Raw genomic sequence first — 22,647 nt, 5'->3', positions numbered from 1 at the left:
AAAAAAAAAAAAAAACCGGCCGGGCGCGGTGGCTCCAGCCTGTAATCCCAGCACTTTGGGAGGCCGAGATGGGTGGATCACGAGGTCAGGAGATCGAGACCATCCTGGCTAACATGGTGAAACCCCGTCTCTACTAAAAAATACAAAAAACTAGCCGGGCGAGGTGGCGGGTGCCTGTAGTCCCAGCTACTCGGGAGGCTGAGGCCGGAGAATGGCGTGAACCCAGGAGGCGGAGCTTGCAGTGAGCTGAGATCCAGCCACTGCACTCCAGCCTGGGCTACAGAGTGAGACTCTGTCTCAAAAAAAAAAAAAAAAAAAAACCAAAAAAACAAAAAACAAGTTTGGAGTGGTGGCATGCACCTGTAACCCCCGCTACTTGGGAGGCTGCGCCAGGAGAATTGCTTGAACCCAGGAGGTGGAGGTTGCAGTGAGCTGAGATTGCACCACTGCACTCCAGCCTGGGTGACAGAGCAAGACTCTGTCTCAAAAAACAAAAACTTGAACCATGATCAGCAGTAAAGAAGACATTTACATTATAACCAGTGCAGGCCAAGGTATATGTTTCATGAAACAAGACTTTCCCCTGCTCTACAGGTGCACGCATATTTTCTGTCCTATTCTTCTTTTTAAATGCTGGTTGCAACCCACTAAATTATTTCATGTGACCTGCATGACATCCGGCTATGTAACCCAAAGTCAAGTTACCTCCCCTCTGTTAGCCTCAATGTCCTCATCTACAGAATAGAAATAAACACTCATTGATTCAGTGCAGCATGTGTGTATATGGGGCACTGCACCTTACAGGTTCTCCGTAAATGTTACTATGGCCGGGAGCAGTGGTTCATGCATAGAACCCCAGCACTTGGGGTGGCCGAGGCAGGAGGATCGCTTGAGACCAGGAGTTTGAGACCAACTTGGGCAACATCAGGAAACCCAATCTCTACCAAAAAAAATTTTTTTTTAATTACCCGGGCCAGGCACAGTGGCTTGCCGGGCAGGGTGGCTCACGCCTGTAATCCCAACACTTTGGAAGGCTGAGGTGAGTGGATCACTTGAGGTCAGGAGTTCGAGACCAGCCTGGCCAACACGGTGAAATCCCATCTCTACTAAAAGTACAAAAATTAGCCAGGCGGCCGGGCATGGTGGCTCACGCCTGTAATCCCAGCACTTGGGGAGGCCGAGGCAGGCAGATCACAAAGTGAGGACATAGCAGAGTCATCCCTTGATCCCTGGGCAGCCTGGTGCCAAAGCTCTACCACTGCCTGACCAACATGGTGAAACCCCGTCTCTACTAAAAATACAAAAATTAGTGGGGAGTGGTGGACGCGTGCCTGTAATCCCAGCTACTCAGGAGGCTGAGGCAAGAGAATCGGCTTGAACCTGGGAGGTGGAGGTTGCAGTGAGCCGAGATGGCGCCACTGCACTCCAGTCTGGGTGACAGAGGGAGACTCAGTCTCAAAAACAAAAAACAAAAAACAGAAAACAAATAACCAGGCATGGTGGCAGGCACCTGTAATTCCAGCTACTCAGGAGGCTGTGGCAGAAGAATTGCTTGAATGTGGGAGGCAGAGGTTGCAGTGAGCCAAGATGGTGCCACTGCACTCCAGCCTGGGCAACAGAGCGAGAGTGTCTCAAAGAAAAAAAAAAAAGTACCCGGGCGTGATGGTGCACAAGTGTGGTCCCAGCTACTCAGGAGGCTGAGGCGAGATAATTGCTTGAACCCAGGAGTTTGAGGCTGCAGTGATTGCGCCACTGCACTCTAGCTTGGGTGACAAAATGAGACTGTCTCAGAAAAAAAAAGAAATCATCATTTACATTCCTCTCAATTTCTCTTGGCTTTGCAGGCCCCTGCCTTTGTCTCTCTTTCTCTGTCTCTCTCTCTTTCCTGTCTGATTCATCCTCTCCCTTGCTTCAATCTGTAAATGTTGCCTCTTCTAATCGAGGTCACACAAAGATCCCCCAAAGTCACACCTACCCCCAAAGTTGGCCAAGCGGCTGATGCGGGAGGCAGGCACCTTGCGTTCTCGAGAGCGGTCACTCAGCTGGGAAATGGGGACAAGGTCTGAGTGTGGGAAAGTGGACATCCTGCCCAGAGAGTGCAGCCACCCTGCCACCACACCCTTCCCCAAGTTCACAGGGCCAGCAGTTTTCGTGGGGTGTTGCTGGGTGGATGGGGGTAATGATACCTGGAGCCGGGGTGTCTTCCTGGGACGGGCCTCCCGTGCCCTGCGAATGTCCTCCTCACCCAGGCCTCTCCCAGGCCCACCCTGGTAAAACTTTTGGGCCCAAGAACCTCCACATGGCCCCTGCAAGAGACATACTTTGATTAGGAGGGGAGGACATAGGATCACCTGGCCCTTCTGGGCCCCTCCTGTCCTTTTACTCCACGAAGTCTCCCTCAGCCTCTTCCCCTTGGGGACCTGCTCCCCAGCCTCTTACCCAGTGGTGGGGCCCAGGCCCCAGGGCCCCACAAGGCCGACCAACAGTCTGGCCCAGCTGTCCACCGGTCCCCCGAAGTAGGCCCCCCACCTTCAGCCACATTGCCTGGAGGAGAAGAGGAGGGATTATTCAGGTGGGAGTTGCCTGGCTTCTTGGCCAGGCCCCCATGTTCCTCTGTGTCCACCCTCTCTGATTTCCACCCACCAAATACTTCCTCCACTATTAATAGATTCCCACAGTTTCTCCTGGTTCTCCCCTGGTTGCTAAGAACCCTTAGCTCTTCCTGCGCGCCTCCCAAAACCCACTTTCCCCCTCTCCCAACCCTCGCCGTTGCTAGGGTCCTCCCCCGTTTCTAGACACCCACAGTTCCTCAGGGGCTACCTCTCCACTTTCTGAAACCCCCTTCGTTGCTATGCACCGCCTTCCCCTCTGTTGGCCCTGTAGGCACCCGCAATTCCTCCGGTGTCCCCCCGCCCGATCCCCACCCCGTTACTGGGCACCTCCACCCGTTGCTAAGCACCCACTGCTGTCAGCCTCCGATTCCTCAACTTGCTGGGGGCTTCCTGTGCTTCCGGGAGCCTCAGCATGCCCGCCCCCTTCGGCCAGCCAACCAATGGCGCGGCAGCAACTCGCTGACTGGCATGGAGTTTCCCCATCTGTGCGCGGGGGAACGGGCCAGGAGCTAGGCCCGAGCGTTGGAGTAGGGAATTAGGGTGGGCGTCTGGGGGCCCACCTTTGGGGATTGCTGAGTCATCGCGGGAGCGCAAGAGTGCCCTGTCTGCCCTTCCACTCACCTCAAAGTGCCTTGTACGCGACAGACCCGTCTGTTCCCTACACTTTCTTGCAAAGTCTCCCTTACAAACCTGACGCCTCTCTTCTGCACGCGTATCTTGCCAACCCCCCTTCTTATTTTTACCCCTGGCAGGCTCAACACATCTCCTATGAATACACATTCTTCCCAGCAAACATTTCCCTTGCACATGGAGCCCCTCCACTTTGCACAAACACCCACATTCTGGCACCCAACCTCCTTCCTTGCGCATATAAACCCCTTGCCTTGCTTGCCAACTGTTTCCCGCTCACGCCTTCAACTCTTTCGTGTACATACCCCCCCACACACACACTTGCACACTGAGGCTCTGTTCCCTCACACACCCTGCTCTCTCCGCTCCCCGCCCACCTGCGGGATGATGCGACTGGGAGCCCTCTGCTTCCTGGAGGCCTGACATTTCCCAGAACACACTCAGCCAAGATTCCCAGTGCTGAGTCAGGAACCTTGGCATCCCAGAAAACCAGCTCCCATCGTGTGTGTGTGTGTGTGTGTGTGTGTGTATGTGTGTGTGTGTGCGCGCGCGCGCCTTGGAAAGTCTGCTCTCCCCACAACAGGCTGACTCACCCACTTCTCACAGTCTGGAATAGAAGCAGCTGGTTGGGGCATCTTTCCCACCACTGGGAGAGTTAGGGATGCCGATGCTTCCCCCACAAAACCCAGCTGTCCCAACCCCTCTTGTCGGGAATCAGGCCTCTTTGTCTCTATTCCTGTACTGTGTAACCTCAGAAAAGCCCTCATCCTTCTCTGAACTTCTCCTTCCCAACCTGTATGATGTACTGGGTGGGCTCCCGCCTTTGACGTCTCATTGGTCTGTGAAGAGGTGACTCATTTTAGAGCCTTGGACCTGTACCCAGTGTCTCCCCCAGCTGATTCAATTTCAAGACAATCCACCTCCTGTCCCCCTTCAGACGTGAAGGGCTGACTCAGGAGCTGGGTGGCAGCTCAGCCTCAGGGACAAAATGTATCAAAATCACCTAGGACAATAAATAATCCCACTGGGCTACAACTGACAGTGCCAGGCCTGGGGCCACGTGCTTCACATATATGAGATCATATCAGATAGCCCCGTAGCTGCAAACAAAGGGTAGAGGCCGGCGGATCTCTGAGCCTCCGTCCTCATGTGTAAAATGGAGCCCTGGCATCCCTATTGTTCAGTTTTGGAGAATGACCTGAAATCGTGTCAGGGTCTGATACAGAACAAGTGCTCTATACATGAGAGAGAGTTCTTACGGAAAATTAAATGGAGCGTAAGTCATTTGCTCAGGGTAGCGGAGCTGGGAACTGGCAGAGGAAGGTCTCGAACCCACAACCGTGGGATCTCCAAGTCTTTGAAAGTCTGTCCCGCCCCTGCGTGAAGAATGGGCGCAGGGCTGAACTCGTCACCAGGGGTTTTAGGGAAGGTTGAACTTGTCATTCAACTGTGTAGGGAGGGTGGATTAGTCACAGGGGTGGAGGGAAGGGGCCCACTGGCGCGCCACCAGGACCCCAGTGCCCTAGATGCATACCTGGTCGCGCTTCGGACGCTCAGAGGCAAACCCCCTCCTCTTGGGAGGCGGAGTCAGACGAGGCTCCGTCTCGTTCCGTTGCGCCACGTCCGGTGGGGCGGGGCTTCGGGGCTTTCCCCTGTAAGGGGAGTATCGGTTAACCCTTGCGCAGCGGGGCGGGCTGGAGTTACGCGGGCCGGAACCCGAGAGTCGGGGCTCCCCAGCCACACCCCTCGCGGGATTTAAAGGGATAGGAGTGGCCGGGTCGGCCGAAGCCCGAACCGAAGGAGCGGGCATGAGGCGCTGCCCGTGCCGTGGGAGCCTGAGCGAGGCGGAGGCTGGGGCGCTGCCCGTGGCGGCCCGCTTGGGACTAGAGGCGCCGCGAGGAGGGCGGCGGCGGCAGCCGGGACAGCAGCGACCTGGGCCCGGCGCAGGGGCCCCGGCGGGGCGGCCGGAGGGGGGCGGGCCCTGGGCCCGGACTGAGGGGTCCAGCCTCCACAGCGAGCCTGAGAGGGCCGGCCTCGGGCCTGCGCCCGGGACAGAGAGTTCGCAGACAGAATTCTGGACAGACGGACAGACTGAGCCCTCGGCAGCTGGCCTTGGAATAGAGACCGAGAGGCCCAAGCAAAAGACGGAGCCAGACAGGTCCAGCCTCCGGACGCATCCAGAAAGGAGCTGGTCAGAGCTGGAGACGACCTGTCCTTGGACGGAGGCCGGGACAGATGGCCTTTGGACTGATCCGCGCAGGTCCGACCTCCAGTTTCAGCCCGGGGAGGCCAGCCCCTGGACAGAGCTGGAAACACATGGGTCACAGACTCAGCCAGAGAGGGTCAAGTCCTGGGCTGATAACCTCTGGACCCACCAGAACAGTTCCAACCTCCAGACTCACCCAGAAGGAGCCTGTCCCTCAAAAGAGCCAAGTGCTGATGGCTCCTGGAAAGAATTGTACACTGATGGCTCCAGGACACAACAGGATATTGAAGGTCCCTGGACAGAGCCGTACACTGATGGCTCCCAGAAAAAACAGGATACTGAAACAGCCAGGAAACAGCCTGGCACTGGTGGTTTCCAAACACAACAGGATACTGATGGCTCCTGGACACAACCTAGCACTGATGGTTCCCAGACAGCACCTGGGACAGACTGCCTCTTGGGAGAGCCTGAGGATGGCCCATTAGAGGAACCAGAACCTAGGGAATTGGTGACTCACCTGTACTCTGACCTGAAGTGTAGCCCTCTGTGCCCTGTGCCCCGCCTCATCATCACCCCTGAGACCCCAGAGCCTGAGGCCCAATCAGTGGGACCCCCCTCCCGGGTTGAGGGGGGCAGTGGCGGCTTCTCCTCTGCCTCTTCTTTCGACGAGTCTGAGGATGACGTGGTGGCCGGGGGCGGAGGTGCCAGCGATCCTGAGGACAGGTCTGGGGTGAGTGGGACCCATCCTGCCCTTTTGAGCCACATCCCCCAAAACTCCTTATTCCCCTGCCTTTGCTTAGGAAGTTCTCTACCCATTTACTCTTAGTTGCCCACCAGCAATTTCATCTCCAGGAACCTCTTCCATCCACTGACCTCCTCTCTCTGACAGCCAGGTTACTAATTCACTACAGGCACCCCCTTTTCATTCTCGCCTTTCCTCTGCCTGCACTGTCTCCACTCCTGGGGGTCTACAATGGAGGGCCACTGACCGACTTCATGGGGCCCAGGAGCCCCTGAAATTGTAGGACTAAGGAGACTGCTGTGCGTGTTCACATACATTGTTGCAGTGAGGGTCTGACATCTGTCCCATCCTCTGGAATCTGAAGAACACTGGAATAGGGAGACAGGCAGGGTGCACTTTCTACCCCACATTTCTTAATCTGGGGCCTGTGGCTGCCTTAAAGGGTCACAGACCTTCACCACCCCTTAGCCCATTTGTATGTACATTTTTCTAGGGAGCAAAGCGATTCCCCCAGCTTTCATCAGATTAGCAAAAGGGCTGTGTGAACTCCAAACGCCAAACGATCCTTGGCCTAGCCGGGAGCTCACCTGGTGTCCCCTGTGACCCTAGGTCCGCAAGGAGCCCCCTGCACACTCTTGTTTACTTCGTCCACCCTCACCCCCAGCTTGGGTGTGGCTCTCCCCTGGTGAATCAGGAGGGCTGGCCGGGCAGGTTGAGGGAGGGCGGGACAGAGCAGAGGCCGGCGAAAAACTGGAGAGCCTCACGTGGGGCTGGGAGCGGAGTCGGGAGTCCATCAGCTTGCCAGCTTGTCTGCTGATGCCTCTCATTGCTCTGGGGCCCCTGGCTGGAGTCTGCTCTGAGCCCCCCTCACCCCACATGCCTTCCTTGGGGACGTGTTCACACATGTGGCCCTAGCTGTGAGAGACAGACCTGCCTTAACCTGCCTGTGCCTGTGCGCAGAGGCTGACACTCCTGGGCCCCATTGCTTTTTTCTCTCTGCCTGCCCTCTCACTTCCTTGGCATCTCAGAACAGCTGGGCTGGAAGTGGGTGAATAATAATAATAATAATAATAATAACAACAACAACTAGCACTCACTCATGTTTAGCCCTGTGCTAAGTGTTGTGCTTTTATTAACTCACTCCTCACAGCAGTGCTAATGAGGTAGATGCTTTCTTTTTTTTTTTAATCTGAGACAGTCTCCCTCTGTTGCCCAGGCTGGAGTGCAGTGGTGCGATCCCGGCTCACTGCAGCCTTTGCTTCCCAGGTTCAAGTGATTCTCCTGCCTCAGCCTCCTGAGTAGCTGAGACACCAGGCACCCGCCATCACTCCTGGCTCATTTCTGTATTTTGAGTAGAGATGGGATTTCATCATGTTGGCCAGGCTGGCCTCAAAACTCCTGACCTCAAGTTATCCACCTGCCCTGGCCTCCCGAAGTGCTGGAATTACCGGCATGAGCCACTGCGCCTGGCTGAGGTAGATACTATTATTATCATCCCATTTTACGGATGAGGAAACTGAGGCACAGAGAGGTCAAGTCACTTGTCCAAGGATATGCACCTTGGGAAATGCAGATTGGATTCTAATCCTTACTGTACACCAGGCACTGTTTTAAGTTTTTTCTTCTTCTTCCTTTTTTTTTTTTTTTTGGTCTTTTTTGTTGTTAAACTTTTTTCCTGTCATTTTTTATCTCAAAATAGCATCTGTCTTAATTAAGGGCTTTATATGTGTTAACTTTGAATCCTTACGATAGCAATGAGATTGTCTCCATTCAACAGATGGGGGCCAGGCTCAGTGGCCCAAACCTGTAATCCCAGCACTTTGGGAGGCCGAGGCAGGGAGATCATCTAAGGTCAGGAGTTCAAGACCAGCCTGGCCAACATGGTAAACCCTGTCTCTACTAAAATACAAAAATTAGCCAGGTATGTGATGGTGGGCACTTGTAATCCCAGCTACTCAGAGGCTGAGGCAGGAGAATCGCTTGAATGTGGGAGGCGGAGGTTGCAGTAGCCGAGATTGCACCACTGCCCTCCAACAGGGTGGTAGGTGACAGAGCAAGACTCGGTCTCAGAAAAAACGGATGGGGAAGCTGAGGCATAGAGAGGTGAGATTCTTTTTGCTTAGGGTTGGCCACATCAAGTCAGAGCCGGGATTCTAACTCAGTTCTGACTGAGTTTCAAACCCGTCATTTAAACTCTGCAGTGTGTGGATCTGTTCCTAACTTGTCTCCCTCCCAGGGCTCCCTATCTTCAGTTTTTTTCTCATCCTGCCAGAATCTGCCTCTATGGCCCAGCTCTGTCTGCTCAGGTGCCCTCTCTGAGAGCAGTCAGGGGCTCAGTGCTGCATTCAGAACCTCCGGTCTCCAGGCACCTTCCCAGAATCGGCTTCCTTCCCTCCTCCTGACCCCCTCTGCTGTAACTAGGCCTGAGTACACGCTGTTCCTTGAACACCCTGCTGTCATCCTGCCTCCATGCATTGCTCAAGCCATTCCCACTGCCCAGCATACTCTTGCTTCCTTCTCCCTTAATTTTGAAATCCCATCTGACCGTAAAGGCTCAGCTTCCTTTCTCTCTTTCCTCCTTCCTTCCTTCTCACCATGCTGTCCTTCTTTTTTTTTAATTGTGTTCCTTTTCTTTTTCTTTTTTTTGCTAGGGACGGGGTCTCGCTCTCTTGCCCAGGCTGGCCTTGAACTCCTGGGCTCCAGCGATCCTCCTGCCTCGGCCTCCCAAAGTGCTCGAATTACAGGTGTGCTATCCTGTTCTTCTACTCAGACAAAAATCACTCCCTAAGCCCCTACTATGTGTTTTGTCCTATGTTAACTTTGCTGGGGAAACAGCAGTGACCAAGACACTCATGGAGCTCCCAGGCCCATGAGAGACAGACCTATCAGCAGACAGTCACAGTTCAGAGTGGTCAGGAGGATGTGTGAGCCCAGAGGAGGTCACTGGCCAGACATAGGGTATCAGAGAGGGCTTCCTGGAGGACAGGGCATATAAGCTGAGGCCATCGTGAAAAAAGTCTGAGAAAGCCCAGATAAGCCATCAGATCTAACTTTTTTTTGTGGGGGTGGTGATGAGGGACCGGAGTTTCACTCTGTTGCCCAGGCTGGAGTGCAATGGCGAGATCTTGGCTCACTGCAGCCTCGGCCTCTCAGATTCAAGTGATTCTCCTGCCTCGGCTTCCCAAGTAGCTGGGACTACAAGCGCACGCCACCACACCTGGCTAATTTTTGTATTTTTAGTAGAGACAGGTTTTCACTATGTTGGCCAGGCTGGTTCTGAGCTCCTGACCTGAGGTGATCCGCTCACTTCAGCCTCCCAAAGTGCTGGGATTACAAGCATGAGCCACTGTGCCTGGCCCAGAGCTAGCATAAAACAGAGAGAGAAGATATTAAATTTATGACTAAGGGGCCAGGTTCACTGCAGCCTTTGCTTCCTGGGTTCAAGTGATTCTCCTGCCTCAGCCTCCTGAGTAGCTGAGACACCAGGCGCCCGCCACCACGCCTGGCTCATTTCTGTATTTTGAGTAGATTATAGGCTCATGCCTATAATCCCAGCACTTGGGGAGGCTGAGGCGGGAAGATTGCTTGAGCCCAGAAATTTGAGACCACCCTGGGCAACATAGTGAGACCTCATCTCTACTAAAAGGAAAAAAGAATTAGCCAGGTGTGGTGGTATATGCCTGTTTTCCAGCTAGTCGGGAGGCTAAAGCAGGAGGATCACTTGAGCCTGGGAGGCAGAGGTTGCAGTGAGCCACGATCACAATCACACCTCTGCACTCCAGCCTGGGCAACAGAGTGAGATCCTGTCTCCAAAAAAAAAAAAAAAAAAATTACGATTAAAAAAGTCTCGACTAACATCCTTCAGTCCAAGCATCGAAGAATGTTTCTGGAGCATCTTTTGTGTGCCAGGCCATGTGCTGGGGACATCATCATAACCATGACAACCCCAGTCTCTGCCCTCATGAGCTTGTAGTGCAGCAAGAGTATAGGGGATAAGCTCCAAGGCACTGGGATCCAACCAGAGCTAGCACCCCAGTGCTGTGTGGGGTGATGCTAGGTAAGTGGCTTCACCTCTCAGACCCTCTGTTTCCTCCTCTGTAACACTGAGACCATAATCTCCCTGGGGTTGTGTTTTTAGAAATTAAGTAGGTTGTGGCACACTAAGTCTTTGTCATTGTGCCTGGAATGTTCCAGGTACTTAGTAAACAGGAACCTTTATTAATCATCTTTTCCCCAGGGCTGGCAGCTGGATTGGGGAGGGACTAGCCCTTCCTGAACCCTGAAGTCCAACACCCTGACTCCCTCTTAAGCTTCCCACTGTCCCAGAGATGTCTGCGAGGTGGCTGGGCTCTGAGGGGGCTGGAGAGATGAACACGCCCCTGATCCTGGGGTAGGAGGGGGATGAGCCATGCAACTTCCTTCTCTGGAGGTGACCTACTCTCCCAGTACTTGCTAAGGGACTTGACGTGCTTGTGGAGCACAGAAGGTATTCCTGTGTGTGTATATATGTTCATGAATCAGACACTACCCTGTCTCAAAAGCTCATAGTGGCCGGGCACGGTGGCTCACGCCTGTAATCCCAGCACTTTGGGAGGCTGAGGCGGGCGGATCACAAGGTCAGGAGATTGAGACCATCCTGGCAAACATGGTGAAACCCCGTCTATATTAAAAATACAAAAAAAAATTAGCCGGGTGTGGTGGCAGGCGTCTGTAGTCCCAGCTTCTTGGGAAGCTGAGGCAGGAGAATGGCATGAACCCAGGAGGTGGCAGAGCTTGCAGTGAGCGGAGATCGCGCCACTGCACTCCAACCCGGGTGACAGAGTGAAACTCCATCTCAAAAAATAAAAAAAAAAAGCTCATAATTTAGTCAGCATGATACAACAAAATCCCTGTTTTCTGTTTGCTTCTCTAGTTTTCTTTCTTTCATATTTTTTTGAGTCAGGGTCTTGCTCTGTCACCCAGGTTGGAGTGCAGTGGCACAATCACTGCTCACTGCAGCCTCGCCCTCCTGGGCTCAAGTGATCCTCCCGCCTCAGCCTCCCAAGTAGTTGGGACTACAGGTGCACGCCACCACGCCTGGCTAATTTTTATTTTATTTATTTATTTATTTATTTATTTATTTATTTATTTATTTTATTTTTTGAGACGGAGTCTCGCTCTGTCGCCCAGGCTGGAGTGCAGTGGCGCGATCTCGGCTCACTGCAAGCTCCACCTCCCGGGTTCACGCCATTCTCCCGCCTCAGCCTCCGAGTAGCTGGGACTACAGGCGCCCGCCACCACGCCCGGCTAGTTTTTTGTATTTTTAGTAGAGACGGGGTTTCACCATGTTAGCCAGGATGGTCTCGATCTCCTGACCTCGTGATCCACCCGCCTCGGCCTCCCAAAGTGCTGGGATTACAGGCTTGAGCCACCGCGCCCGGCCCTGGCTAATTTTTAAATATTTTGCAGAGACGGGATCTTACTATGTTGCCCAGGCTGGCCTCAATCTCCTGGGCTCAGTGATCCTCCCATCTTGGTTTCCCAGTGTTGAGATTTACAGGCGTAAGTCACCGTACCCACTGCTTCTGTGGTTTCCTTTGTTCTCTGTCTCTTTCTTTCTCTACTTCTATTCATCTTTTTCTTTTTATCATTACTTTGTATCTTTCTCTTTTAGTCTTCCTATATTTGTTTTTCTTTGTTTGTTTGTTTCTTTGTTTTTGAGACAGTCTTGCTCTGTTGCCCAGGCTGGAGTGCAGTGGTGTGTTCTTGGCTCACCGCAACCTCCGCCTCCCGGGTTCAAACGACTCTGGTGCCTCAGCCTCCCGAGTAGCTGGGACTACAGGTGTGCACCACCACACCCGGCTAATTTTTGTGTTTTTAGTAGAGATGGGGTTTCACCATGTTGGCCAGGCAAGTCTCAAACTCCTGACCTCAGGTGATCTGCCTGCCTCAGCCTCCCAAAGTGCTGGGATTACAGGCATGAGCCACCACACCAGGCCTATTTCTTTCTCTTTTAGCAATTCTATACCTGTTTCTGCATTAGTCAGGGTAGGTCAGGATTTTCTGTAGTAACAGTGTTTGTTAGTGACTTAGAACAGCAAAGGATTATTTTGGTTTATATTACACATTGGTCACAGGTCAGTGGTGGGTCAGGGGCTCTGCTTCATGCTGTCTTCACTCAGGGGCCCAGGCTGAGGGAGCTTCCATTTCTCTTCTTACTCCCTCGCCCACAGGGGAACAAACATGGAGAGTCATAAACTGGTTCTTAAGGCTCCTACCCAAAAGTGACACTTCTGCTCACAGTTTATTGGCCAAAGCAAGGCCAGGTGTGGTGGCTCACACCTATGATCCCTGCACTTTGGAGACCAAGATAGGAGGATTGCATGAGGCCAGGAGATCAAGACCAGCCTGGGCAACATAGCAAGATGTCGTAAAATAGACGGGCCTGGTGGTACATGCCTGTAGTCCTGGCTACTCAGGAGGCTGGGATGGGAGGATTACAGTGAGCTGTGATGGTGCCATTATACTGCAGTCTGGGTGACAGAGTGACACCCAGTCTCTAAAAATGAAAACAAAATAAAACAAAAAAACACAACAATCCCCAGTTCAGGAGGGCAGGGGAGTCCCTGGACTAGTAGCTGGAGCTGTGTGTAAACGTCTCCCACGACTGCCACAGTCTCTGTCGCTGTCCATGTCTGTCTGTCTGTCATCACTGTGTCATTTGTCTCTGTTTCTGTCTCTCTCTGTGGTCCATCTCCATCCATCAACTCCTGCGTCTATCGTTTTCCCCAGAAGATCTGACCTGGTTTAGGGAGAGAGATGGGGCTTTCAAGATTTGGGACTGGGCCCGACATAATGGCTCACACCTGTAACCCCAACACTTTGGGAGACTGAGGCAGGCAGATTGCTTGAGGTCAGGAGTTTGAGAGTAGCTTGGGCAACATGGTGAATACTAAAAGTACAAAAATTAGCCAGGTGTGGTGGCATGCACCTGTAGTCCCAGCTACCCGGGAGGGTGAGGCAGGAGGATCACTTGAGCCTGGGAGGCAGAGGTTGCCGTTAGCCAAGATCGCATCACTATACTCCAGACTAGGTGACAGAGCGAGACCCTGTCTCAAAAAAAAAAAAAAGATTTGGGACTGTGTATGTGCAGTGGAAGATATAGGGGTTGGTCGTTATCACAACAAAACCTAGTCTATTCTTACTCATAAGAGAAAGACACAGAGACATAGTGACAAAAAAAGTGATGACAGAGAGGGAGAAATGGACAAAGAATTTCCCGTATTTTGCTTAGGACTTTGGGCGATCTTGTGATAGATGAACTAAGTGGGGCCTCACTTACCCCAACAAGCCTGGGAACAGTGATCCCAGGAAGCCTCCAGCCCTGGAAAGACTACAGGTACCCCTTCGTTCCTGCTCATGGCAACACCCCTAGCCCCTGCCTTCCCTGGCCTTGGCCCTGACCCCGCCCTGCTCTGCCCCCTACAGAGCAAACCCTGGAAGAAGCTGAAGACAGTTCTGAAGTATTCGCCCTTCGTGGTCTCCTTCCGAAAACACTACCCTTGGGTCCAGCTTTCCGGACATGCTGGTGAGTGGGGCGGTGGTGGACGGGGCTGGGCAGAGTCTCCTGGGCCAGGGAACGGGATGTTCTCTGTAGTTTAGTTCCCCCACCTAGGGATGGGCTTGGTGACAGTCCCTGCCTTATGGGACTGTTATGGGCAGTGCTTAGGCCTGGGCCTGGCCCTTTGTATGTCAGGGCAGAGGGCTATTCCCTGTTATTCTGGTGGAGAGAGGGAGCTTCAACTGTGGAGACAGATGGGCCTGGGCTCAAACCCTAGTTCTGCTCTGTATGCATGGGTGACTTTGGGCAAGTTACTTTGCTTTACTGGGCCTCAGCTGCCCCATCTGTTAATGTGGAGATAATGTTACGTCCCTTGCAGGGTTAACTGAAGAGTTAAAATCAAAATGTATATAAAGATTGAGGCCAGGCATGGTGGCTTACGTCTGTAATCCCAGCACTTTGGCAGGCCAAGACAGGAGGATCGCTTGAGCCCAGGAGTTCAAGACCAACCTGGGCAATATAGTGAGACCCCGTTTCAATTAAAAAAAAAAGACTGGCTGGGCACGGTGGCTCATGCCTGTAATCCCAGCACTTTGGGAGGCCGAGGCGGGTGGATCACGAGGTCAGGAGATTGAGACCATCTTGGCTAACACAGTGAAACCCCATCTCTACTAAAAATACAAAAAATTAGCCAGGTGTGGTGGTGGGTGCCTGTAGTCCCAGCTACTCGGGAGGCTGAGGCAGGAGAATGGCATGAACCCAGGAGGCGGAGCTTGCAGTGAGTGGAGATAGCGCCACTGCACTCCAGCCTGGGTGACAGAGCAAGGCTCTGTCTCAAAAAACAAAAAATAAATAAAATAAAATAAATAAAAAACAAAACCCAAAAACCCCAAAACTTAGTGATGGTTAAAAAAAAATACTTAGTAGAATAAAACAACCATTTTATTAACCTCACAAGTTTTGGGTCAGCAATTCAGACAGGATGACAGGGATGGCTTTTCAATGCTCCACAATATCTGGGAACTCTGCTACAGACACCTGGAGGCTACAAGCTGAAAACTTTTGAGAGGTTCATTCACTTACATGCCTGGCGATTGATGCTGGCTATTGGCTGGGGTCTCAGATGAAGCTGCCACCTGGGAAGCCTATACGTGGCTTCGCCATGTAGCTACTTGAGCTTCCTCACAGTATGGTGGCCTCAGAGTACTCAGATTTCTAACAAGACAGCTCAGGACTGCCTTGAAGGTAAGTGTCTCTGCCAGCAAAAGTCATACAGTAGCACTTCTGCCATAAACCCTCCCATATTTAATGGGAGAGCAATATATTTTTTATTTATTCATTTAATTTTGAGATAGGATCTCACTGTTGCCCAGGCTGGGGTGCAGTGGTGCAATCATAGCTCATTGTAGATTTGAACTCCTGGCCTCAGAGGATCCTCCCACTTCAACCTCCCAGAGTGTTGGGATTATAGGCATGAGCCACTGCACCCAGTTTGGGAGAGCAATTAAGAGTATACTCCTTGGCCGGGCGCGGTGGCTCAAGCCTGTAATCCCAGCACTTTGGGAGGCCGAGACGGGCGGATCACGAGGTCAGGAGATCGAGACCATCCTGGCGAACACGGTGAAACCCCGTCTCTACTAAAAAATACAAAAAAAAAACTAGCCGGGCGAGGTGGCAAGCGCCTGTAGTCCCAGCTACTCAGGAGGCTGAGGCAGGAGAATGGCGTGAACCCGGGAGGCAGAGCTTGCAGTGAGCTGAGATCCGGCCACTGCACTCTAGCCTGGGCGACAGAGCGAGACTCTGTCTCAAAAAAAAAAAAAAAAAAAGAGTATACTCCTTGATGGGAAAATCCTAGAAGAGCAGGATCAGGAGTGGGTCTGAGACCCACTGAGATCAGGAGATACTGTTACAGCCAACTTTGGAAAATGTAATCCAGGCTGGACATAATCACAGCATTTTGGGAGGCTGAGATGGGAGGATCATTTGAGGCCAGGAATTTGAGACCAGCCTGGGCAACATAGCAACACTCCCCTCACCCGACATTACAATTAAAAAAAAAAAAAAAAAATTAGCTGGGTGTGCTGGGGGTGCACATCTGTACTCCCAGCTACTCTGGAGGTGGAGGTGGGAGGATCACCTGAGTCTAGGAGCTTGAGGCTTCAGTGAGCTATGATTGCACCACTGCATTTCAGCCTGGGTGACAGAGTAAGATCCTCTCAAATAAAAAAAGAAAAAGAAAATATAATCTGAAAATACAGCTTGCCACAAGAAGAAGTTAGAATTATTATAATCTATACTCTCTGAATTGTCCAGGAAATGCTTGATCTATAAATTAACTTAAATAGGCCCTGGTTGTTAGCACCATGGTACTCCAGGCAGTAGCAAAAGCAAATCCACTCTGGAGAGTGATGCTCTGGACTTAGATCTCACAGGATTCCCACAGATGATCACATGTGTACAATCAAAAATTACAAAACACATGAGGACATCCTGTGCTGTGAACAGGACTTGGTTTAAGCAACAGAAAACAAAAATTGACCCTTTCCTTACCGGCCCCTGGCCAAGACTTTTAAGAGTTGCAGGCCGGGCGCAGTGGCTCATGCCTGTAATCCCAGCACTTTGGGAGGCCGAGGCGGGTGGATCACCTGAGGTCAGGAGTTCAAGACCAGCCTGACCAGCAAGGTGAAACCCCATCTCTATTAAAAATACAAAAATTAGGTGGGCTTGGTGGTGTGCGCCTGTAATCCCAGCTATTTGGGGGGCTGAGGCCAGAGAATTGCTTGAACCCGGGAGACGGAGGTTGCAGTGAGCTGAGATCGCACCACTGCACTCCAGCCTGGGCAACAGAGTGGGACTCCATTTCAATAAAATAGAATAAAATCGGCCAGGTGCAGTGGCCCCCGCCTGTAATCCCAGCACTTTGGGAGGCCGAGGCGGGTTGATCACGAGGTCAGGAGATCGAGACCATCCTGGCTAACATGGTGAAACCCCGTCTCTACTAAAAATACAAAAAAAATTAGCCAGGTGTGGTGGCGGGCGCCTGTAGTCTCAGCTACTTGGGAGGCTGAGGCAGGAGAATGTAGTAAACCCGGGAGGCGGAGCTTGCAGTGAGCCAAGATCACACCACTGCACTGCAGCCTGGGCAACAGAGCAAGACTCCATCTCAAAAATAAAATAAAATCTTAAAATCATTAAAAAAAAAAAAAGTTGCAGGGAGAAAGAGCATTGCAGGAGGGTAGGGCAAGATAATGGTGGCCAGGATCTGACCTGAACAGGGAGCTGCGGGGAGGTTCTCTTCCTGATCCAGTTCCTGATCCTCTCATTTATTCTACCATCTTTAGGGAACTTCCAGGCAGGAGAGGATGGTCGGATTCTGAAACGTTTCTGTCAGTGTGAGCAGCGCAGCCTGGAGCAGCTGATGAAAGACCCGCTGCGACCTTTCGTGCCTGCCTACTATGGCATGGTGCTGCAGGATGGCCAGACCTTCAACCAGATGGAAGACCTCCTGGCTGACTTCGAGGGCCCCTCCATTATGGACTGCAAGATGGGCAGCAGGTGGGGCTGGGGCAGCCCTGACGCAGGGGTGGAGGGCAGGGGGTGGGCGTTATTGAAAATATTGGCCAGGTGTGGTGGCTCACACCTTTAATCCCAGCACTTTCGGAGGCTGAGGCGGGTGGATCACCTGAAGTCCGGAGTTCCAAACCAGCCTGGCCAACATGGTGAAACCCTGTCTCTCTACTAAAAATACAAAAAAATTAGCCGAGTGTGGTGGCGCATGCCTGTAATGCCAGCTACTCAGGAGGTTGAGGCAGGAGAATTGCTTGAACCTGGGAGGTGAAGGTTGCAGTGAGCTGAGATCGAGCCATTGCACTCCAGCCTGGGCAACAAGAGTGAAACCCTGTCTCAAAAAAAAGAAAGAAAGAAAGAAAGAAAACAGTGCCAAGTTCATTTTCAAAGTGGTTGTACCAGTGTACCTTCCCACCACCATGTGTGAGTGTTACAGTCATCCCAGATTCTCACTGGTGCTTGGTACTGTCTGTTTTATTAACTTAAACCATTCCAATGGGTTTGGAATAGGATCCCTTTTTTTTTTTTTCCTCTTTGAGACAGAGTCTTACTCTGTCGCCCAGGCTGGAGTGCAGTGACATGATGTCACTGCAATCTCCACCTCCTAGGTTCAAGTGATTCACCCGTGTAAACCCCCCAAGTAGCTGGGATTCCAGGCGCCCGCCACCACACCTGGCTAATTTTTGTATTATTAGTAGAGATGGAGTTTCACCGTGTTGACCAGGCTGGTCTGGAATTCCTGACTTCAGATGATCCACCCACCTCGGCCTCCCAGAGTGCTGGGATTATAGGCATGAGCCACTGAGTCTGGTCTGCAAGAAGTGAACTCTTAATTGCTTTCTCAAGCTGGGCTCAGTGGCTCTCACCTATAATCCCAACGCTCTTGGAGGCTATATATACACACACACACAGATACACACACGCACAGATACACGCACAGTCTTCAAATCTCCCATTTCACTCTTTTAGTAGTCTTTTGATAAACATATTTTGATAAACAAAATAGTATTTGTATTATTATTACTTTTTGAGACAGAGTCTCGCTCTGTTGCCCCAGCTGAAATACAGTAGCATGCTCATAGCTCGCTGTAGCCTTGAACTCCTAGGCTCAGGCAGTCCTCTCACCTTAGCCTCCAGAGTAGCTGGGACTATAGGTATGTCCCACCAGGTTTGACTATATTTTATTTTTTATAGAGACATGGTCTCCCGGTACTGTCCAGGACGGTCTTGAACTCCTGAACTCAAGTGATCCTCCTTCTTCTGCCCCCTGAGTAGCTGGGACTATAGGTGCATACTGTCACACTTAGCTAATTTTCAACTTTTTTTTTTTTGTCTTTTTTTTTTTTTTCCTTTTTGTGGAGAACGGGGTCTCGCTATATTACCCAGGCAGGTCTCGAACTCCTGGGCTCAAGCTATCCTCCTGCCTCTGCCTCCCTGAGAGCTGGGATTACAGGCGTGAGCCACCGCGCGTGGCCTAATTTTCAACTTTTTGTAGAGACAGGCTGTTTAGAAAAGCTCTGAAACCCTGCTTTTCCGTTCTCACACCACTGCCACAACAATGACAGCACAGAAGGCTTCTGTGACCAAATGTGTCGGTTTTGTTTTTTTTTTTTTGAGACGGAGTCTCGCTCTGTAGCCCAGGCTAGAGTGCAGTGGCCGCATCTCAGCTCACTGCAAGCTCCGCCTCCCGGGTTCACGCCATTCTCCGGCCTCAGCCTCCCGAGTAGCTGGGACTACAGGCGCCCGCCACCTCGCCCGGCTAGTTTTTTGTATTTCTTAGTAGAGACGGGGTTTCACCGTGTTAGCCAGGATGGTCTCGATCTCCTGACCTCGTGATCCACCCATCTCGGCCTCCCAAAGTGCTGGGATTACAGGCTTGAGCCACCGCGCCCGGCCATGTGTCGGTTTTTTAACCCCACTCACCAAGCAACAGACACCAGCTGGATGTCCTCCAATTCAATTCCAACACCATCTACCTGGAAATAGTGTCAGATTCCACAGGTTGGGGACTCAGTCCCCAAGACTGCCCCCCAGCTGTAGACACCAGTCATAAGTCCAGGCCTTCGGAACTTCTCACTGATTGGCTCCAAGTTGGAGTTCCCATGTCCTCCTCTTTGGGTTCAAATAATTTGCTGGAGTGGCTCAAAGAACTCAGGGGAACACTTACTTACCTTTACTGGTTTAATATAATGCAGGGCTCCCCAACCCCTGGGCCGCGGCCCAGTCCCTGTCCATGACCTCTTAGGAACAGGGCCCCACCGCCCCACCGTAGGAGGCCAGTGAGCGTTACCGCCTGAACTCCACCTCCTGTCAGACCAGCTGTGGCAGGAGATTCTCTGGAGGGCTAACCCTGTTGTGAACTGTGCCTGCAAGGGATCTAGATTGTATGCTCCTGTGAGAATCTAACTGATGCTCGATGAGCTGAGGTAGAACAGTTTCATCCAGAAACCATCCCCCTCACAGTCTATGGGAAAAATTGTCTTCTACAAAACCAGTCCCTGGTGCCAAAAAGGTTGGGTGCTGCTACAAAGGATACTGCAAAAGATGAAGAGATGTGTAGAGCAAGGTATGGGGAAAGGGGTGTGGAGGTTTTTTTTTTTTTTTGAGATGGAGTCTCGCTCTGTTGCCCAGGCTGGAGTGCAGTGGCGCAAGCTCCGCTCACTGCAAGCTCCGCCTCCTGGGTTCCCGCCATTCTCCTGCCTCAGCCTCCCGAGTAGCTAGGACTACAGGTGCCCGCCACCATTTTTTTGTGTTTTTAGTAGAGATGGGGTTTCACCTTGTAGCCAGGATAGTATCGACTTCCTGACCTCGTGATCCACCCACCTTGGCCTCCCAAAGTGCTGGGATTACTGTGAGCCACCATGCCTGGCCCAATCCTTGGGTTTTTATGGAGGCTTTATGACACCAGCATTCCTTCCCCCAGGGTATAGGGTGGGATCCTCTCTGGGGAGGGTCCTAAGACCCACAGTCAGGAAGATGGGGAAAGATTAGAGTCCTGCCTTGGGGCAGGTGAAAGGAGGGCAGGAATAGGGCAGAGAGATTCCGGTTTCTTGAGGCCAGCTCCTGAGATCTAACACACCCAAAATTATAACAAAAGACTGTAGCGGGGCACAGTGGCTCATGCCTGTAATCCCAGCACCTTGGGAGGCCAAGGCAGACAGATCACTTGAGGCCAGGAATTAAAGACAAGCCTGGACAACATGGTGAAACCCTGACTCTACTAAAAAAATACAAAAATTTGTCAGGTGTAGTGGTGCACTCTTATAATCCCAGCTACTTGGGGAGGCTGAGGTGGGAGGATCACTTGAACCCAGGAGGTGGAAGTAGCAGTGAGCCAAGTTCACGCCACTGTACTCCAGCCTAGGTGACAGAGCAAGACTCTGTCTCAAAAAAAAAAAGCCTGGGCGCAGAGGCTCACACTTGTAAATGAAAGACTGAGGCAGGCAGATCACGAGGTCGGGAGTTCGAGACCAGCCTGCCCAACATTGTGAAATCCCATCTCTACTAAAAATAAAATTACCTGGGTGTGGTGGCGGGCACCTGTAGTCCAAGCTACTCGGGAGGCTGAGGCAGGAGAATCACTTGAACCTGGGAGGCGGAGGTTGCAGTGAACCGAGATCATCGCCATTGCACTGTAGCTGGGCGTCAAAAAAAAAAAAAGATTGTAACAAGGACTATGGGAGTTACAAGCCAGGAACCATGGACGGAAACCAATATACATTGTAACTAACACCACACAGGGTCTAGCTGTGTTGCCCAGGCTGATCTTGACTTTCTGGGCTCAAATGAACCTCCTGCCTTGGCCTCCCAAAGTGTTGGGATTATAAGTGTGAACCACTGCACCTGGCCCTACCTTTAATTTAGTCCAGTTTGTTGGTTTTTTTCATTGTGTTTAAGAAATCCTTTCCTATTCCAAGATCATGCAAATATTATGTTTTCTTCTGCAAGCTTTATTGTTTTAGCTATCACATTTAGACCTGCGTTCCAGCTAGAATTAACATTTGTGTGTGTGGGAGGTAGGGATCAGGTTCACTTTTTTCTGTATGGATATCCTGTTGACCCAGCACTGTTTATTGAAAAGACTTCCCTTTCCCCACTGAATTGCAGTGCCTTGTCATAAACTGCACAACTCTACGTGTGTGTCTCTGTGGACTCTGTTGCATTCCGTGTGTTGATTTGCCCATTCTTGTGTCTCACTGTGGCTTTATGTCTTATTATCAGGAAGGGTAAGCCCTCCAGTTTGTTCTACGTAATTTCCTTTGTCACATCCTCTGTGTGCTCAGGACCTACCTGGAAGAGGAGCTAGTGAAGGCACGGGAACGTCCCCGTCCCCGGAAGGACATGTATGAGAAGATGGTGGCTGTGGACCCTGGGGCCCCTACCCCTGAGGAGCATGCCCAGGGTGCGGTCACCAAGCCCCGCTACATGCAGTGGAGGGAAACCATGAGCTCCACCTCCACCCTGGGCTTCCGGATCGAGGGCATCAAGGTGAGGACCAGGAACCGCCTGTCCTGTCCTGGGAAGGCCTATAGCCAGATCCCAGGCAGGGGTTCTTCAGCAAAGCTGGGAGAGAGTGCAGGAGGTGCTGGGGGATGAAAGGCAGCCTCTTTCTTACCCCTACACGCATCAGAGCCCATGTTCTGTTTATCCATCTGCCTGAGCATTTCCTGAGTCCATCTTTTCCTCCTCTCCTTCTCCATAGTCATGTCCTAGTCCAGCCCCATCTTCTCCTGCCTTGATCTCCCTGGGCGTCCCAGCCCTGGTCTCCCTGCAGCACAAGAGCTGGAGGCATCCCTTTCCCCCAGTTATGGAGAAGGTTTCTCTTTTTCTTTCTTGCATTCCTTTTTCTTTGGCAAATTAAATATAATTGTTTGAATAGGCCAGGCATGGTGGCTCATGCCTGTAATCCCAGCACTTTGGGAGACCAAGGCAGGAGGATTGCTTGAGGCCGGGAGTAGTTCAAGACTAAACTGGCCAACACAGGGAGCCTCTGTTTCTAGAAGAAAAAAAAAATGGTTTGAATAGCTAGTCACACAGTTCAAAAGTCAAAATAATATTATAAAAAGGTAAATGTGGAGGAATTTCTCTCCCAACTCTGCTGCCATCCTTCCCATTCTGTCCCTCTACCCCTCTACCTGCTTGTGGGGAACCACTTTATCAGTTTCTTGTATTTCTTCCTGTTAGTGCAAGTAAACAGAGTTGTAGATCCAAAATGTTCCTCGGTACACATACTGACTGGTACTTGGCTATTTTCACTTAATAGTAACATCCTGGAGAGTTTTCCACATCATTCCATAGAAAGCCTCCTCTTTCTTACGGTTTTTCTTCCCCCCACAGCTATGTAACACTG

The 22,647-nt window shown here is 51.7% G+C and overlaps 2 protein-coding genes across 2 annotated transcripts in view; one reads left to right on the top strand and one right to left on the bottom strand.

The window, feature by feature from the left end:
* Positions 1-4,758, bottom strand: part of COQ8B (coenzyme Q8B) — a 28,267-nt gene extending 23,509 nt beyond the window's left edge. Inside the window, exons 1-4 of the mRNA XM_025365925.1 lie at positions 4,502-4,758; positions 2,440-2,544; positions 2,187-2,306; positions 1,976-2,042 (exon numbers count right to left, since the gene is read on the bottom strand). Of these exons, the coding sequence (XP_025221710.1) occupies positions 1,976-2,042; positions 2,187-2,306; positions 2,440-2,541 (289 nt within the window). The 5' untranslated portion in view covers positions 2,542-2,544; positions 4,502-4,758. The remainder of the gene's footprint in view (positions 1-1,975; positions 2,043-2,186; positions 2,307-2,439; positions 2,545-4,501) is intronic.
* Positions 4,759-5,050: 292 nt separating this feature from the next.
* The window catches only part of ITPKC (inositol-trisphosphate 3-kinase C), a 25,742-nt gene continuing 8,145 nt past the window's right edge, over positions 5,051-22,647 (top strand). The window contains exons 1-4 of the mRNA XM_025366898.1: positions 5,051-6,178; positions 13,658-13,757; positions 17,072-17,285; positions 21,581-21,785. Of these exons, the coding sequence (XP_025222683.1) occupies positions 5,051-6,178; positions 13,658-13,757; positions 17,072-17,285; positions 21,581-21,785 (1,647 nt within the window). The remainder of the gene's footprint in view (positions 6,179-13,657; positions 13,758-17,071; positions 17,286-21,580; positions 21,786-22,647) is intronic.

Source organism: Theropithecus gelada, chromosome 19 (assembly GCF_003255815.1).
Source record: "Theropithecus gelada isolate Dixy chromosome 19, Tgel_1.0, whole genome shotgun sequence".
Classification (NCBI taxonomy): domain Eukaryota; kingdom Metazoa; phylum Chordata; class Mammalia; order Primates; family Cercopithecidae; genus Theropithecus; species Theropithecus gelada.
Note: the sequence above shows the minus strand (reverse complement) of the source record. Positions and strands in the feature narration are given on the sequence as shown.